We start from the raw sequence: 15,775 nt of genomic DNA on the forward strand, positions 1-15,775 counted from the left end.
ATTCATCTGTGAACAATTTAATTATTAAATATAAAACAATTTTTTTTTTAATTTTTCCTTAAAAATAACTATTGCTTATCAATTTCATACTAAAGAACAACTTAAACGAAATTAAGTTAACATAAATTATAAATATACATTAAATAAAATAATTTAACCCAACTTTAATTTATTAATTGTTTATGGCAAGCATTGCGTAAAAGTATTAATTTATTACTGCATATAGGAATTGAAAAAAAATATCGATATTATTGTTTTAATTTAATTTCATTAGATACATTAAATCAATATCAAATTTATAAAATTATTATATTGATTAGCTAAATCAAAATAAATATTTTTAAAATTAATTCAGGCGCTCAGAGTAGGGTGGTCCTTATTTTTTCGAATTTCGAAATTTCTTTCGGGACACCCCTCCATTTTTTTCTTTAGTATAAAAAAATAATATTCTGAAAATTTATAATCATTTGGAAAAATGTTAATCGAGGCGCACAGCATTTTAAGGTTTTGACCTCGAATTTTCGAAGAATATTCTATAAAACGATAAAAAAAAACTTATATTACAGATTTTCAAGTGATTTTTTCAATAAAAGTCAAGATACAAAAAAAAACCTTATTTAAAGACAAATATTTTGATATATTATTTTTAAAAATGTATTGAATTTTTTACATGCGATAACAATATATTGGTAATTTAAAAATAATTAAACAGCTTATTTTTTATACTTCGTTACTTTAATAGTTTCAACGCTCCATTATAACCTTTTCAAATGTTTATACTGTCTTGAATATAAATTAATTAAGTTATTAAGTTGAATTTTATAGCACTGAACTAGTATTAGTTGAAATAAATCATAAAAAAAATGAAATAAAATTTAAAAATAGTTTTAAATTAAAAAAAAAAAATGTTGCTCTACTAAATTTGTTTATCTTTAATTTTATATATCTTTTTGTTTTTTTTTTAAATTTAATTATTTGATTATTTATAATATTTCTTTAGTATCACGAGTGACTTTTCTTTAAATCAATTTTAGTTTTATAATATTCAATCAACACATGACCATTTTCGCATTTAATCATAGACAAGATCGATAAATGTTTATCTTATCTTGTGTTGTATTAGTCTAAAATCTATAATTGTAGAGGTTTACCTATAACTATGATATGTTAAATGAAATATTTTAAAATTTTCATCATTCAAGTCGAATTTTATTCTATGTAGTACAGCAAGCTACTGGGTCAATCCATGCCAAATCATCCAGAAGTGGTTGCACGACCACCTCATATTTTTCTTAAATTTTCAAGGTTATTATTAATGCTATAATTAGATTAAAACAATTTTTTTTTTTTATGACCCGATTTTGATGGCTATTTCAATGTAAAAAATGTTAAAAATAGCCAGAACGTTAAAAACACACAGATTATTCAATATTAACTCAATCGACTTAAAATTTTAGGATTGACCTTATTATAACTTAAAGTTAACATTAAAAATAAAAAAAAAATAAAAATTTATGTGAAATTTTGAAAAATATGCGATTTTTAAATTTGTAATTTTTTGGGGGGTTTCCCCCATTTACGGGGAACGAGGAAAATATTTTCAATTTTTGAGGGTAATGTCTTCAACTAGATACGATTTGTGATCTTTTGACGTATCGTTAAAAAAAATCCGTTCGGTGAAAGCTGAGAAAAGTGGTAACAGACACAAAAAAAAAACACATCATAGTAAAATTAATACCTTCTCAGCTTCGCATCGAAGCTAAAATATCCACAATATAACCTATAAAACCTATACACAATTCTCACAGAAAAGTTTATATATAATAATTATAATATATAATAGTTACATTGTATTGTAATACATTACATACACAGTAATATAAAAAAAAATTACAAAAACATGGTTTGAAAACAACAAAACACTATCATTAAATTACATGATTTTGAACGGATTTTTACTGATTTTCTAATGCTAAATTTTACATGTTAAACTTTTTTCTCAAACTTCAAATTTTTATGGTGTATAAACAGATATATAACTAAAAAATTAAAAAAAAAATTTTTTGAAATTAGGTCCCGCAACAGAGATAATGCACCTAGAATACGTGTCTTTTTATAACATTTCTAACTATGTAGGCCTCTAAATCCCAAGAAAATTGTTTTAAATATTTGAAATTTAGTTTAAACATAGATTATATACTATACAATACCACATTTGAAAATCACTATAAAATAATAACTTCTTAATGGTTTTAGGTTAGCTTAAAAACGCCAATTTTCTCAAAAAAAGCACCATTTTTAGAAAGTCATTTAAGTTTGAAATTTCACATAAATTTTTTTTTCTTTTTTTTAATGTTAACTTTAAGTTATAATAAGGTCAATCCTTTTTTTTTTGTATCTTGACTTTTATTGAAAAAATCACTTGAAAATCTCTAATATAAGTTTTTTTTTATCGTTTTATAGAATATTCTTCGAAAATTCGAGGTCAAAACCTTAAAATGCTGTACACCTCGTTTAAAATTTTTCCAAATGATTTTAAATTTTCAGAATATTATTTTTTTATACTAAAGAAAAAAATGGAGGGGTGTCCCGAAAGAAATTTCGAAATTCGAAAAATAAGGACCACCCTACGCTCAGAGCCAGAACGGACAATCCTACATTTTATTTCATTTTTGAGAAAATGATTGCAATCATCCTAATCTACTGCTATCTAGTGATGCGTGTATCAATATAAATTGTTTTTTAAAAATTCTAATAGATAGCGCCAAAAAACCATTCGGACCAAGCTTTAAAAAAATTTAATAATGATAATAAATAATAAAAATTCTATAATGTTCGAGTGGACCATCCTTGATTTTTTTTTAACAGCTGTTTAATTAGTAAATTTTTTTATAGGATAACTAATATTTATAAGTGTAAAAGTATACGTCTTAATTTTTTCAATTGAAATTTTAATTTCAAAGAATTGCATCGATTGAACCATGTTATTAAAAGGTAAGTTCTTTTTAACACACATATTTTAGTTTCACATGTATGTTGTGTGTTTGTTGTTTGTAACTCTCCACACGCTACATGTTATCGCATATCCCGTCGTCTATGGTCTTGAGACAAGATTATATATATACGTATATGTTAATATTCATTTATATATTCCTACCGCCGCACAGTGGGGCAACGAGCTTCAAAAGTTGGCATTAAATCATAGAGCAAAAAATATATTCCTAAAATTAATATTATTTTTATTTTTGTCTATTAAACATAAAAAGTTATTTACATAATGTTAACATAAGGTATTTATTTATTTTAAAGACATTTTGACAGAAATATCTATTCAATTTATTAATAAAAGAAAAATGTATTATTTTAAGTTTTAATTTTAAAATTAGTTATAGTTATCGTCATCGTAATCATTGTTATCATCATCATCATCCTCATCATTATCCTCATCCTCATCGTTATCATCATCATCATCATCATCATCACTATCTTTGACATATTGAAGAGAGACCCGAACATCTGGTGATTTTAGTAATGCAAGTGCTTCAATTGGCATTAACTGTGTTTTTTTCTTGGGCAATTTTCTTTTACTTGAAATTACTGGATCTGAACTTAATAAAAACAAATTTAATATATCTAAATTAGTTATTTCACGACAACATTTCCTTGAGTTATGCTCCCGATATCTCTTAAAATCTTTATTTCGTGCTTCTTGGACTTCTTCAGTCAACTGTCCTATTGGCAATAAAGCAGATTCAATTATCTCTGGCCCATGAATAAAAACTTGTGCAATGTGGATGACATATTGTACCACGGATACTTCTCAACAAAATATTTTGCAGTTTTATACGTGTATTCTCAAAACTCATTGTTTTTATTTCGTGTCTACTAGCTACTACTATCATTACTATATGTATTTTTTTTTATTAATTCTATGTCTAATTTTGTAATTTCAGCAGAAATTTCTGAATTTTGAAAAAAACGTCTAGTTGTGTTACCATCATTAAAATTTCCAAATCCTGGTTTGGGTTTATCTACAAGTAATCCTAATTTTTCTTTGAATTCTTTTTGGATTCTAAGTTTGTTTTCTGAAACAATTTTTTTCCACATTTCCTAGCTTGCCATTTCTTGAGTGATAATTTGTAAGACAAATGGAGGAGACATTCGAAAAAAACGAATCCACCCATGTAAAACTGATATCCCAAAAGATAAATTATCAGTTTTTACCTCTCGTTTAACCATTTCATCAATTAAATTAAACTCTTTCGATTTTGCACCACACAAGAAACATTTAAGTGTTGATGTCGTATCTGTTAGTGCATTACATATTTTTCCATCAACCATTGATAAAATCAAATTGTGAGTTACAATAAATGATTTATTATCAAAAGTCCCAATACTATTAATTAACTTATTTATTTGACTCTGAACTTTTTCTTTCTTAGGTATAGATGTCTCCATAGATTCTTTTATAAACTCAATTTTTATAGGCCTATAATATCTAGTTGATGCAGGACGTGGATTTTGCCATATAATTTGGTCACCATTTACCAAGCGAAGTGGAACTAAACTTGTAATAAATACAGCCGAATCACTGGCTCCAGGACTACAAAAAGCCTATTTATATGGACTATGTCCAGAGCTACCATCAAAGCCCCATTTCGAATATAAAATAAACTTATCCAATTCATTTTCTGGGAGTAAGTCAATAACAGACTTTTGCACTAAAAATAATCGTTCTACTATGTGATCAAGTAATGCTTGTAAATAAACTTCTGCGTATGTAGAAGTTACTTGTATATCTTTTGTTTTCGGATAACATTGTTTTTACTTTCTTGTACGACTTTGTATGATGGAAATTTATCAAGGGCACTCATCCGAATAATATTGTACTGATGTCGAGATAGCTTAGCATCTACTATAACAGCTAGTGCATCTTCACCCGATAGTTTTTTAGGTGCTTGTGATTGCATAAATACTTTTCTATATCTACTTGCACGTGTGGGAGTGGATGTATTTATTTCCTTCAGTAATTTTGCTGCTTCAATTTGTTCCGATGCCCTTAAGCTCATCTGTGTTGCATGACTTAACATATTAACAGGCGTCTTATTTCTCAGTTCTTGAGTTTTTTTCCGTTTGTTTCGTTCACTACTCTTTTCAAATGCAACTACTGGACGACCACGATTATTCTGTCCATTTAAAGATAAAAATCTAATAGAAGCATTTAACCTGGGGGAGGGGTGGGCTATAGCCCCTTGGCCCCCCTTGGATCTACGCCTGGTTCTCTTATGGAAATACTGTACATTTCCTAAAAATATTTTAAATAATTAGTTATACTAGACCACCCAACCACCTTCTGAAATAAAAATTAAGCAATTTATATTTTTTTCCCGTAAAATTGCTATACATCGTCACAGCCAGAAGCTATTAATACGAAATGGGGTAAATATGAGCAACATTTTTTTTATCGAGGTGATAGAATACTCTATTGAGTATTATATTTTGCAATTTTTAAAGCTTGGAAAGACTTGGAAGTGAACTTAAACTAAATATAATTTTTGTGAGACGTATATGTTATTATTAATACTAGTTATTTATGTATATATTATGTATAACTCCGTAAAACTTATGTATAAAACGTTACGTAACTGATCTGTTGCTAATGGTTCCATGATAAATTTAATTAAATAAACAAATAATCTCTAAGGTATAGAAAAAAAACTAAAATTTTAAATAATATTATACTGTTTAATTTTATTCTATAATACACTGCGGACTTATATTATAACTACTGTAACTAAATCAATTTAAGCCACAACCCGTGCACGAAACCGATTTCTAATGTAGTATGAACTCCTTTATTGGTGTATATTATAATTCGATAAGATAACCTTTGATGTCATTTGCCCCACTGTGCGCCGTCGCCGTATATGCCTCACGTATAATAATAATATGCCCGTACTACTGTTATTTTTAATAAGCTAAATTTACACTCTAGTCGTACAATTATTAAAAGATTATTGTACAGAAGTCAAGTTTAATCTACATTAATTAATTTAAGAGTTCTCTAAACAGAAAAAACAAAAACACACATTTATTTACAACATGGATCACTGGTTTAGTGCAGGCGAACCCTCCCACCACAAGTGACTATATTTACACGGCATTACACAACACAGTTTGACAGGTATTAAGTGCTTTTAGCCGGTTCGGGTACGCACTATAATATTCAGTGCCCCTGTCCTTAACAATATTTTAACCAAAATCATACATATCGAGCTATTTATTTAAAAAAAATATAGTTTAATAAAACTAAAAAACACGTTTTTAAAGCATATTGAACTAAAAAGTTTAAAATAATTTTTAAAATAAGCTTAAAACAATAATGAACGAAAAATACTAGTATTATTGTAAGAAAAAGCGTGGGTGCTTTGTGCCATAATTCTAGTATATTGAGCGCCAGGCGCTTTTTTCACAATAATACTAGTATTTTTCGTACATTATTGTTTTAAGCTTATTTTAAAAATGATTTTTAACTTTTTAGTTCGATATGCTTTAAAAGCGTGTTTTTCAGTTTTTTTTAACTATATTTATTTCTGTAATAAAATAAATGTAATTTAACTAAGTTTATAACGTTTTTTGTATTTAACATAAGTATGAAAATAAAAAAAACCTAACCTGTATCCTTTTTAATGATTTTTTTATTTTTATTTTTCTACTTTTATACGAAATGTAGCAAATAAGTGAATAAATAAATACTTAAGTACGCTAGCATAAATAAATATATTTTTTTTTTGCTAGATAATGAGATTGTGGATCTTCTCGCTGTCTTGGAGGATTCTGGGGAATTGTGCAATGGTTCTGAGTTTAACTGTTTAGACTTGGAAGGGAATGTTGAAAGTCTAAAAAACGCTGGAAATACTACAATTATCCCTGTTCAAGACGATTATACATTAAAGGAAAACACTAGAATAAGAGTAAGAAATGGAAAAGAATGGCACGAAAATTATGTTAGTATAACTGGAAAACTTATTCCTCCAAAAATTTTTTTCTCCTCTAAATGAATGCTGCTATAAAATGTACTTCACTTAGCTTTCTCCCGAGTCTCAAAACAGAATTTTTCAAAAATTTTACGACTTGGAAAATTATGACCTGCAAAATTCATTTATATTTGGTAAAATAAAACTTAAAACCGCGAATCGACATTATGGACCTCAAGATTAAACTTCAGCCAAAAACATTACAAGAGATTATTTTCTTCCGGCAGAAAGTGGTCGTGACGTCCTGGGTTACAAGACTTTTTTCAAAAAGTGTTAAATCATTTCTTATTGAAAAATTGACCGACTTTTTTAAAAAACAAGATGTAACTCTGTAAGATTTAGATCAACAATTTACTTCTGTAAATATTCAATATAAAAATAATTAAATTACTAAAGTTTATAACATATACAAAAAAAATATTTTAATTTATGAAAAACTTTAAAATTGTTTTTCTCAGCTTTTATATCTAGAAGGATAGTCTTAGATAAACCTTATAATATTATAAAATTATAATAAGAGAGTAAAAAATAATAATATAAATTTTTTTATTATTAATTATTATGATTTATTCACATTACAATTTGTAAATTCATTATTAAATTACTCATAAAGCAAATAATCAATTAGATATTTAGGAGTGTAAATTGTGTGAATTTCGACATTCAAATTTTTATTTTCATTATTATTCATCTCATCATTTTCATTACTTAAGCTATGACTACTATATTTGTTTACATCACTTGTATTAACTTCAGGAATATATACTGATCTATATAAGTTTTCATGATTTCCTAATTGTTCTAAAAATAATATTTCAAATTATAATATTTATATATAAACACATATTTTCACTATACATAATAAATAATTAAAATTATCTCTTTAATTAAACATTTCTTTGGTTAATTACATATGTATATTTATTTATCTGTTATAAAATGATTTTCAGTTGCTTCCCTTATACCTTATAAGGGTGTCCACTATATTCTTTTAAATGACAATATAAATATTTAACTAGCTTATTGAATAAGAAATTATATAATCTACAATTATATAATTAAGAAAAGGAATGATCGATAAGATATTTTGCATCAGAATACCAGAGGTTTAACATTTTTATGTATTAATTGTACTGGTAATGCTATTTTTATCACTAAACATTTCCCGCCTAAGTTCAAAAATGAGAATGATTTCCGAAGTACTGGTTCAAAAGTTGTTATCGATCAGTCATTTTCTTAATTTAATTATTCTTTTATTTTATAAGCTAGTTAAATATGTATATGGCCATATAAAAAAAATAAATTTAATGATTAGTTTATGATTCTAAAAATTTATTATTAGCTGATATGTCATTATTTTTTTCTAACATTGTATTTATTTTGCGAATATTCGAGTGATTTATGATAAACCGATTGCCCTGAATATTTGTAACTAAAAAAAGTAAAAAAAAAATTTTAAGGACAATCTATACATAGATACATTCATATATTAAAATGCTGTTCATATATGCGGTTCACCGAATATAAAAAAATTATAATTCTCTTTATAGTAATATTTCTATAATAACAGTGTATTAATTTATATTAAAATATTGCCAAAATTCTTTACATTATTTTAATAAACAGAAAGAAATAAAATCCCGGTTATGTATTTATGAACTTACCAAATGGAATATTTTGTTTGAAAATAATTTTAAATGAACTCATTTCTAGATATCCTATATGAAAATATTTATTTGCAATCTCAAAACAATACTGATATCTTTTCAATGCTGAAACAAATGATGCAATTTTATTTACTTCTTTAGCAGCTAAATCACATATTTCATATATATTGTCTTCTGTGACTTTTTTTTTCCGTAATTCAATATTATTAAAAATTATAATACTTTTTCTTATGTATCCATAAAAAATTTTTGATATTAAAAATGCTTCATTACTTATAAACAAATAATTACGATCTTTGTAGGATGAAATAAGTTCATACGTTTTATTAAACATATCCTTAAATCTAGTTGTATATCCTTCTCCAAATAAATTTAAATCCATAAAGCATTTCATATTTTCAACAATTTGTTGACCCATTTCAATGATTTTATATTTCGAAACGTATTTTAATTTTTCATTTTGAAAATTAGGAATTAAAACAAATTTTTTAACCAGTGAAAAGTAAAAACATACAATTATTAAAATTGGACGAACTATGGCTGTATTTAATATTTTATTAAATATTTGTAAATTTTTAATGTCAAAATCAAACTTGATATAACTAAATATATGGGATAAATTTATTTGATAATTATTAGTACTCTTTATTTTCAACGGAATATATCGAACAATGTCTAAAACATCATTTAGCTGTTCATTACTATTATGTATAGTATATTGTTTTACTTGGGAATCATTTAAATAGTTTAACTCTGAAAAACGTGCACGACCTTCCATGAAATCATAAAACATGACATTTTTAGGATTAAAAATATAATATGATTTTCTTTCGAAAGTTTTTGCTAAATGCTTTAATATATTACAATAATTATTTAGTATTTCATTATCTTTTCCGCCAAACATGTCTCTCATAGTTAAATATCCATTCAGACTTGTAATAATTTTACTATTGAATTTCTCGAGTTCATTAAGCAAGACTTCTGAGCTATATTTTATTGGTTTTTTAAAATTAGTGAGTGATATGAAATTATTTGTAACTAATACATTTAAACACTTTTCATTTAAAAAATATTCCAATCTTTCTACAATTGAACGATGTAGAATTTTAAAACCATTAAGTAAATTTTGTGAGTTTTTAGATCTATTAAATTTGCCATTTTTGTCTCTACCAATCATATTTATAGATCCTGAAACGTTGTTCAAGTATAAATTTACTGTCATAATATCCGCCGCCATATATTCTTCGTCCATATCTCGTATTGAATCTAACATGATCATTACAATTTCGCCATGAGATTTTACAGCTCTTCCATACATTTTTAACTCATGTTCAGAGATTGTATTTTCAAAGTTAAATAAATATTGCTCACAGTACTTGAAGTAATTAAATAAATGTCTAGAGAAATTGCAATGCAACTCTAATGGGTCTAAGGAAATTGAAGATTTTGTGTAAACAGTAACACATATAAAAAGTCTTAATATGATCATTTTGATGTATACTAAACTACTGACAAATTTTATTGAATTTTTAACAAAACATTAAAAAGGTAACAATTGTTTTATAAATATGCTAAAAATAATAGTAAATTCATTTTAGTAATTTATTTGCTTACAATAACATTTTTGTCCTATAAATAACATATTATTTGCTTTAATTGATTTACTTTGTATTTCAAACAATATGATTTGATTTTTGTTTAGTTTTAGTTTTAGTTAATACACCTTTAGTCTTGTTATTTCATGTGATTATTGTTTAATAATTTAAATTTTTTCTTTCTTCTTTTATTTACAGTTCGGTACTAAGAAATTATTAATTTTATTTTAATTAGCTTTTTTTCATTTATTAAAAAAAAAAGCCAAATAAAATTTTTTCATCTTTCCCAAATCTTTTTTTTGTCTTTATCTACCTCTTCTAAGAATCAACTCATTTATTTTTTTTAATTACTACATATATAGTGCTCAGTCATTAAGAAAACGGTTTTTATTGTTCTCATTGTTTGTAATAATTGACCTGTCTAGATTTTTTTTATAATTACTAGTATAATATTTTCTGAAAATTTGAGTAAGAAAATTAATTTTTTTTTGGTCGCGCAAACAGGGTTGTCCTTAAAAGGAGTGTATGGGGTGTCACGTCTTCTACTTGCAAAATTTAATCGTTAAAGTCATATAAAAAATAATTATTAAAAAAAGTAAAATAAAATGTTTTTACCTTCCCTCAATGAGGATTGATCCAACAAGCATTGTATTCTTCGCAATATTCTCAAAAAATACTTATAAAAAAAAATAATTATTGTAATTAAATTAATATTGAAAATTTAGTCTATTTCAATAATAGACCAACTATTGTATTCAGAATACGTTAATTGTAGTATTTCAGTGTAGAACACGATTATACAATTTTCAAATTTTAGCTTCGATGCGAAGCTGAGAAGGTATTAATTTTATTATGATGTGTTTTTTTTGTGTGTGTCTGTATACACTCAATCTCAGCTCTCGCTAGACCAATTTTGATGAAAAATATGTCAAAAGTTCACAAATCGTATCTAGTCGAATATATTACCCTCAAAATTTGAAAAAAATTTCCTCGTTCTCCGTAACGGGGGAAACCCCCCAAAAAATTACAAATTTAAAAATTTGTAATTTTCGACATTTTTTCAATTTTTTTTACTTAAAATTGCAATAACATTTTTAAAAATAACCGAATAATTAAATTTTTTTTTTATAGATACCTTAGGTATTTACCTACCATTTTATATATTTTTTTGAACATTTGACCCTTTACCAACCCACGGGAAGGGTTTCAAAATGGTAACTTTTTTACAAAAAATTAACTTTTTCAGCTTAACTTTTGAAAATGTTCCGGAAAGACTGACACTTTTATATATACCTTAAATTAAAGCTTATGTAATATACTTAAATTTGAAAAAAAAAATTTGACCTCTGCATTTGTCTTCGTGGTGAAAATGACTACCATATTCAAAAATATGCTATTTTTGTGTTAAAATTCTGAGTTTTATATTTTATTTTATTGTAGAATACCTGACAAGGGGAGTACAGATTATCATAAATATTATATAAATAGAAAATTGATATAGCATAGAAAGTTAAACTTATTTAAATTTTTTTACTTTTTGAAGTCGAGAAAAATAACTTTGAAATTTGAATTAGCTTAAATCGCCATTTTTTTCAACCCACGGTAGCGACGTACGGTTGCCGATTCGGTAAAACTTGTGTTTTACCCGCTTGGACTACAAGGTTCTAACCCGTGTATGGCAAGGAATTTGTTGCATTTTTAAATTTTCAACTCCTTTGATTTTAATCTCATTTATATTCAATAACTTCAATAAAGATCAAAGATACTATCACTGTAGTCGCCCTTTGCGAGAAGAAATTTCTTATTCATATTTAAATTATTTTACTATATTTTAAGTTTTAGCTTCGATGCAAAGCTGAGAAGATATATTTTTGTGACTATCATTTATTTTCTCTGCTCTAACTTGATCTATTTTTTTCAACGATACGTCAAATGACTACAATTCGTATCTAGTTAAAGATATTGCCCTCAAAAATTGAAAAAAAATTCTAATCTATCAATAAAACAGTTACTTGTCCCATGTTCTCCATACAGATAATTAAAATCATTCATTTCTAATGTTTTGAAAGTATTAATTGACGAATCAAGTTTGATATGATAGGTTTCAACTTCAAAATTAAATCATTTTACTTTGTAATTTCATAATACTTTATTCTAAATTGTGTGTGCTACTATTAGATTATAATATACCAAATTTTTTGTTAACATGTTGCTATATAAATCATAAATTAAAAAAAAAAAAAAGATTTTTAGTTTCACTTGAATTTAACGATGGATTTTTACAATTATAATCAAATTTTATAATACGCTCAATTAAGTAAATTTTTTTAACAACTTTGTTTTGATTGGTTCATTTACTTAAAGTAAATTATTAAAATTAATTAACTTCTGAATATTTCAATTGCAGAATTTTTTTAAACACCAAAAGTTACTAGGAAATGATTACTATTACTTCTATTTAAGTTATCTATTACGATAAAAATGCAAAAAAATATTGAAATTTTGGGGTTGGGCTGTTTATGCTGAGAACCTGATGTTGTGGTTCTTTGAGGTCGTATGGTTCGAGGGTTTAGAACGACAAAGACAAATAGATATAAAAATAATAACGCAGTACCTCTAATTGAGGTGTAATAAACTTTTATCTGGTTAGTTTCTAATGTCCTAACTAAGAGGCAACGAAACGGCAAAGCCAGTTCACGAATACCAGAGCCTAACTTATACAGTAGAAATCACGCTAGGTTTTTTAAAACATCTTTAAGGCAACGGAACGGCGGAGCCAGTCCATGCGAATACCATATAACGTGATTATGTATAATATTTTAACCAACTAGTCAAAATTAACACTTTAAGATATTAATTCAATAAATGATCTATTGCTTTGTCATCCTTTACTCAAACTCCAAATTATTGGGAACATAAATTTACTTACTTATTTTATTCTTACAAATTGTTGTGAGGTAATTCGATAAATATTTCGATGTGTTTATATACACTTATAAATGTTCGATTCGTACTTCGTCACAAAAATAAAAAATTAAAACATATTCTTTTCGAATGTATAATATCAAGACGCATAAAAAAAATAGCCAATAACAACACGGGGTTGTGGCTAACAATTGTTTTATCATTTGAATTCGGCGAAAGCGAACTCTCGTCACACTCTCCCCCTAAAGTCTGAAAATATTTCAGAGCTTTTTATAATAAAATGATAGTACTCCCAATCCAGGGATATTGTTGTCATCGCTTTTAGTGATCTTAATTAATTTATTGTTTTTAATTATACGAGGTCTGTAAATTAAGTAATTTAATTATACATTACATGATTATTATATTGAGATAGCATATTTAACAATGGATAAATTGACATATATATAAACATAGTTGTAAAAAATACTTTTAAAAAGTATTTTAAATAACATTCAAATATTTAAAAAAAAATGTATTTAAAATACTATTTGAATATTTTTCATACAAAAGTATTTGAGTAATACTCAATTACTTTACAAAAGTATTTCAAATACTAAGAATACAATTAAAAAATAATAATAATGTTTTTATTTTAACTAAGAGCAAAAGGTTCCACCTAAATAATTGCCAAGAGGGTAATTTGAGTCAAATATTGAGTACTCTTAAATTAAGAGAACTCATTTATTATTTTCGATATTTTTTGTTAGAGATAAATAAAATTAATTATTGGAGACTAATCAGTGAAAAAAATAAATATTAGTACACGTGTAAAAACCTGTAAAGTATGTCTTATTGACAATAGAGTAAATCATTTGAACCTGCAATAGGCTATTGTAGGTTCAACTGATGTATTAAAAATAGATGTATACATAATAGCATTTAGATAAGCACAATAATTATGTTATACTATAATGTAACATATAAAATAACAGGGAATTATTCTCAATTTTCATTTTGACTGAGTTTAATTTGCTTGCTGTGTTACGGTTAGCAAATTAAAAAAAAAAAAGTATATTAATAGTACTGAATATTAAACAGTATTAAATACTAAATAATTGTATTTAAAATACTACTCAGATACTTTTTATTAAATGTATTTAAAAATACTATTCAATACCAATGAAAGTATTTGAATACTTTTATTCAAATACNCAATGAAAGTATCTGAATACTTTTATTCAAATACATTTACTCAAATGCTTTACGCCTTTGTATATAAATAATAAGAAATTGTGTTGCACAGTGTACATGTTATGACAGATAAGTTATTTGTTTGTTTACAAGTAATATAAAATACAGATTATAAATTTTTCATTGATAAGTCAAAGATGCGTAATGCAAAGTATTAAGCATATTACGACACATTTTTTATAGAAAAGTATTGCGTCAAACTCTTTAAATTTTTGTACGCGTTAAAAGTAAAGAAATATACTACTACTTTATTATTTTTATAATATCTCCGTAAAAATTACAATATTAAATTATTGAATATCAATTTCATACTAAATTTAATTACTAAAATGTTTATTTATTCATATATAATAATTATAAATCAAATAACTAATCGGGATAAAATTAAGGGAATAAGAGTTATTGTTGTTTTTGAAATAATCTACCAATTTCTTAAAATTAAACACTATCTACAGATTTGCATCGAAGCGTTTCTTGTGATAATGGTTTTAATCACTGTCAGATATCATCTATACTTGTCCCAACTATGCCCCGTCCTTACTGTCCCGTGACCCAACTGTACTACCGTTTTTTTTTTATACTAATATTAATTACATAATCATCAAAAATTGTTTATTATAGGGCAATTTATAGCATTTTATTAGATTACGTTCAAATAAAAGACGATTAAATCATATATATTGACACTACTCTTGAAAAAATCTTGCGTAGAATATTGTACTTAGAAACCTTAATATGTAAAGATCATCAGTATCAATTCATTACTTTTGACAGAAATTCCAATTTGAAAGAGACCACCCGTATGAGTAAAAATAAATTTAATTAAATTTTTAAAATGTTTCGGAACTTTAACCCATATCAAATTAAAGCTTTTGAAGTTTACTACAATATTAAAAAACCACGATTGTTCTATTATGAGAAATCAGCCGACAAATATTCAATTTGTAGTTTTCTACATTTTTCAAAACTTTTTTTTGTTTAAAATTGTCATAATTGTGTTGAAAAAATCATTTTTATAAATATCATAAATATTTCCCTTTCTTTTTTATAAATATTTTGAAAATCTGACTCTTTACTTGCCTACATGGGTTATTCAAAATAGAAATGTTTGCATGATAGTTTATCTTATTTTCAACTTAAATTTTGAAAAAGGTTTCGGATATAATCTGAAGTTTAACACATATATTAAAGTATTGCTCATGTTACATAATATAATTTAAAACGTAGTATGAACAGATATAACAAATTATACAAAAATTAATCTATTGTGAAATTTTTTAATTTTAAAATTTAGTTTGGTACTCGTTTACAAACAGCT

At 25.4% G+C, this 15,775-nt stretch overlaps 2 protein-coding genes across 2 annotated transcripts in view; both read right to left on the minus strand.

The window, feature by feature from the left end:
* The window catches only part of LOC126900074 (uncharacterized), a 28,172-nt gene extending 17,916 nt beyond the window's left edge, over positions 1 to 10,256 (minus strand). The window contains exon 1 of the mRNA XM_050675515.1: positions 9,476 to 10,256. Coding sequence (XP_050531472.1) covers positions 9,476 to 10,193 — 718 coding nt within the window. The 5' untranslated portion in view covers positions 10,194 to 10,256. The remainder of the gene's footprint in view (positions 1 to 9,475) is intronic.
* Positions 7,601 to 9,465, minus strand: LOC126900078 (uncharacterized). The gene is made up of 2 exons (XM_050675521.1): positions 8,702 to 9,465; positions 7,601 to 7,838 (listed from the first exon to the last, which is right to left on the minus strand). The coding sequence occupies exons 1-2, from the start codon at positions 9,120 to 9,122 to the stop codon at positions 7,639 to 7,641; spliced, it is 621 nt and encodes a 206-aa protein (XP_050531478.1). The 5' UTR covers positions 9,123 to 9,465; the 3' UTR covers positions 7,601 to 7,638.
* Positions 10,257 to 15,775: the final 5,519 nt, after the last annotated feature.

Source organism: Daktulosphaira vitifoliae, unplaced genomic scaffold, assembly GCF_025091365.1.
Source record: "Daktulosphaira vitifoliae isolate Bord-2020 unplaced genomic scaffold, ASM2509136v1 Scaffold_2, whole genome shotgun sequence".
Lineage (NCBI taxonomy): Eukaryota > Metazoa > Arthropoda > Insecta > Hemiptera > Phylloxeridae > Daktulosphaira > Daktulosphaira vitifoliae.

Excerpts from the sequence above, each read along its gene's own strand:
- LOC126900078 (XM_050675521.1), bottom strand. The coding sequence starts at position 9,122 with ATGGGTCAACAAATTGTTGAAAATATGAAATGCTTTATGGATTTAAAT. Across the intron at positions 7,839-8,701 it reads CAAACAAAATATTCCATTTG|AACAATTAGGAAATCATGAA; the intron begins GTAAGTTCATAA and ends TATTATTTTTAG.